This window comes from Ovis canadensis, chromosome 8, assembly GCF_042477335.2.
Source record: "Ovis canadensis isolate MfBH-ARS-UI-01 breed Bighorn chromosome 8, ARS-UI_OviCan_v2, whole genome shotgun sequence".
In the NCBI taxonomy this organism is placed as follows: Eukaryota; Metazoa; Chordata; class Mammalia; order Artiodactyla; family Bovidae; genus Ovis; species Ovis canadensis.
This window is the reverse complement of record NC_091252.1, coordinates 73,478,943-73,481,093: the sequence shown is the minus strand read 5'-3', so window position 1 is coordinate 73,481,093 and position 2,151 is coordinate 73,478,943. Positions and strand designations below refer to the sequence as shown.

General features: G+C 56.9%; 1 protein-coding gene across 1 annotated transcript; it reads left to right on the top strand.

Moving 5' to 3' along the window:
* The first annotated feature begins 1,082 nt into the window (after window positions 1-1,082).
* Window positions 1,083-1,901, top strand: OLIG3 (oligodendrocyte transcription factor 3). Its single transcript, XM_069598913.1, has one exon. It carries the CDS (start codon window positions 1,083-1,085, stop codon window positions 1,899-1,901), a length of 819 nt encoding a protein of 272 aa, XP_069455014.1.
* Window positions 1,902-2,151: the final 250 nt, after the last annotated feature.

Below are 2,151 nucleotides of genomic sequence, written 5' to 3'. Positions count from 1 at the left end.
CGTAACGCCAGGGTTGGTTTGTTCCCTCATTTCCAGGTCTAAGAAGTTACAGAATCTGGCAACATTGAAATTCTTTCAGTAATCTATTTCAAAACGAAAGAAAAGATATAAAAAGCCAGAGACCCATTCTCACAGCAGCGTTGGGGGTACAACCCCGTCACCAGATACGGACATCCCATTACAACCACACCGGAGGGCCCCATAAACAAAATAAGCACAATGTCAGTGTTTAGGGAAAGAAACCTATTGAAATGACCTTCAGGCTGTGCACGTCGGCAGGCATCCCCCTGCCCCTCCCACCTTGACCCCGGCGTGTTGAACCTGCCCTTCATGTGCATCCCCGTCATTGAAACCGTTCCACTGAAGCTTCTTTTGCCCACGTTTTCCAAAACTTGGGAGTAGCTGTGAAAGAGAGGAGAGAATGTTTTAATTCCTCTTTCCAAACCCAGAGGAATCTCCACCTGGCTCCCTTCCATTTCCTTCCTTCGGTGCCTTTAGGTGTGCTTTGGTTAGGGAAATTAGGAAGGGGAGTGGGGTGGAGGAAAGTTGTTTCCTTTTCTTTCTTTCTTTCTTTCTTTCTTTTTTTTTTTTTAATCCAGAAGGCGCGAGCTGGAGCGGTGAGTGTGTCAATCAGAGGGTTTTGTGCCTGGGGGCTCCTAGCAGTTCTGAGCAGAGGTGTCCCAGGGCGGCCCCACAATGAATATGAATAGGAATCCTTGCTAAATGGGACAGCAAAGCGCACCGCCCTGAATGATGGCACGTCATCCTAACCAGCCCAGGATAGATAGGAGGGTTCCTTTTGTCTCTTTTCTCCGCCGCAGCTCTATAAAAGCCCCTCTTTTTCAGCTTGAGGTTAGTTCAAGCACACACCAACGAGCTGTCCAGGAAACAGCCAAACCAGAAAGAAGGGAGTCGGGAGGGAGAAAGGCGGGGAAAGGCAGTGCCTCAGCTTTTCTTTTCACGTCTTGCGTGAAAAGAAGTGGGTTGCTGGGCTCTGCAGCTTTTTTTTTTTTTAATTCAAGATTTTCTCTAATTTCCCGCCTAAAGCTTCCCCACGGTAGGGCCGCATCCCCTATAATAAAATGAATTCTGATTCAAGCTCTGTCTCCAGCAGAGCTTCATCTCCGGACATGGATGAGATGTATCTGAGGGACCACCACCACCGCCATCACCACCACCAGGAGAGCCGCCTCAACTCGGTCTCGTCCACGCAGGGCGACATGGTGCAGAAGATGCCAGGGGAAAGCCTCTCGCGAGCCGGCGCCAAGGCCGCGGGCGAGAGCAGCAAGTACAAAATCAAGAAGCAGCTGTCGGAGCAGGACCTCCAGCAGTTGAGACTGAAGATCAACGGACGCGAGCGCAAGCGGATGCACGACCTGAACCTAGCTATGGACGGGCTGCGCGAGGTCATGCCATACGCACACGGGCCCTCGGTGCGCAAACTCTCCAAGATCGCCACTCTCCTACTGGCCAGAAACTACATCCTCATGCTCACCAGCTCCTTGGAGGAGATGAAGAGGTTGGTTGGTGAGATCTACGGAGGCCACCACTCGGCCTTCCACTGCGGGACCGTGGGCCACTCGGCCGGCCACCCAGCGCACGCCGCCAACGCCGTGCACCCGGCGCATCCCATCCTGGGCGGCGCGCTCTCCTCTGGCAACGCCTCGTCCCCTCTGTCCGCTGCCTCGCTGCCCGCCATCGGCACCATCCGGCCTCCCCACTCGCTGCTCAAGGCGCCGTCCACGCCTCCGGCGCTGCAGCTGGGCAGCGGCTTCCAGCACTGGGCCGGGCTGCCCTGCCCCTGCACCATCTGCCAGATGCCGCCGCCGCCGCACCTGTCCGCTCTGTCCACCGCCAACATGGCCAGGCTGTCTGCCGAGTCCAAGGACTTGCTCAAGTGAGCAGCGGGCCGGCCCGGCTGCGGAGGTTGAGGGGAAAGCGGCGGGCGGGAGGGGTCGGGTCGAGGTGCCAGGCCCGGAAGGAAGGGGGAGCTGGGCGCGTGGCCCGTGGGAGGGTGGGCGGCGGTGGGACCCCCCCCGCCCCGTGGCCTCCCACATTTGCCTGAGAGATCTCAGATCCTACTTGACCCCCGGAGGGACAGAACTAAGACCAAACTGCAATTTCTAGGTGGTAACGAAGGGGGACTCGAAT

Excerpts from the sequence above, each read along its gene's own strand:
- OLIG3 (XM_069598913.1), top strand. The coding sequence starts at position 1,083 with ATGAATTCTGATTCAAGCTCTGTCTCCAGCAGAGCTTCATCTCCGGAC.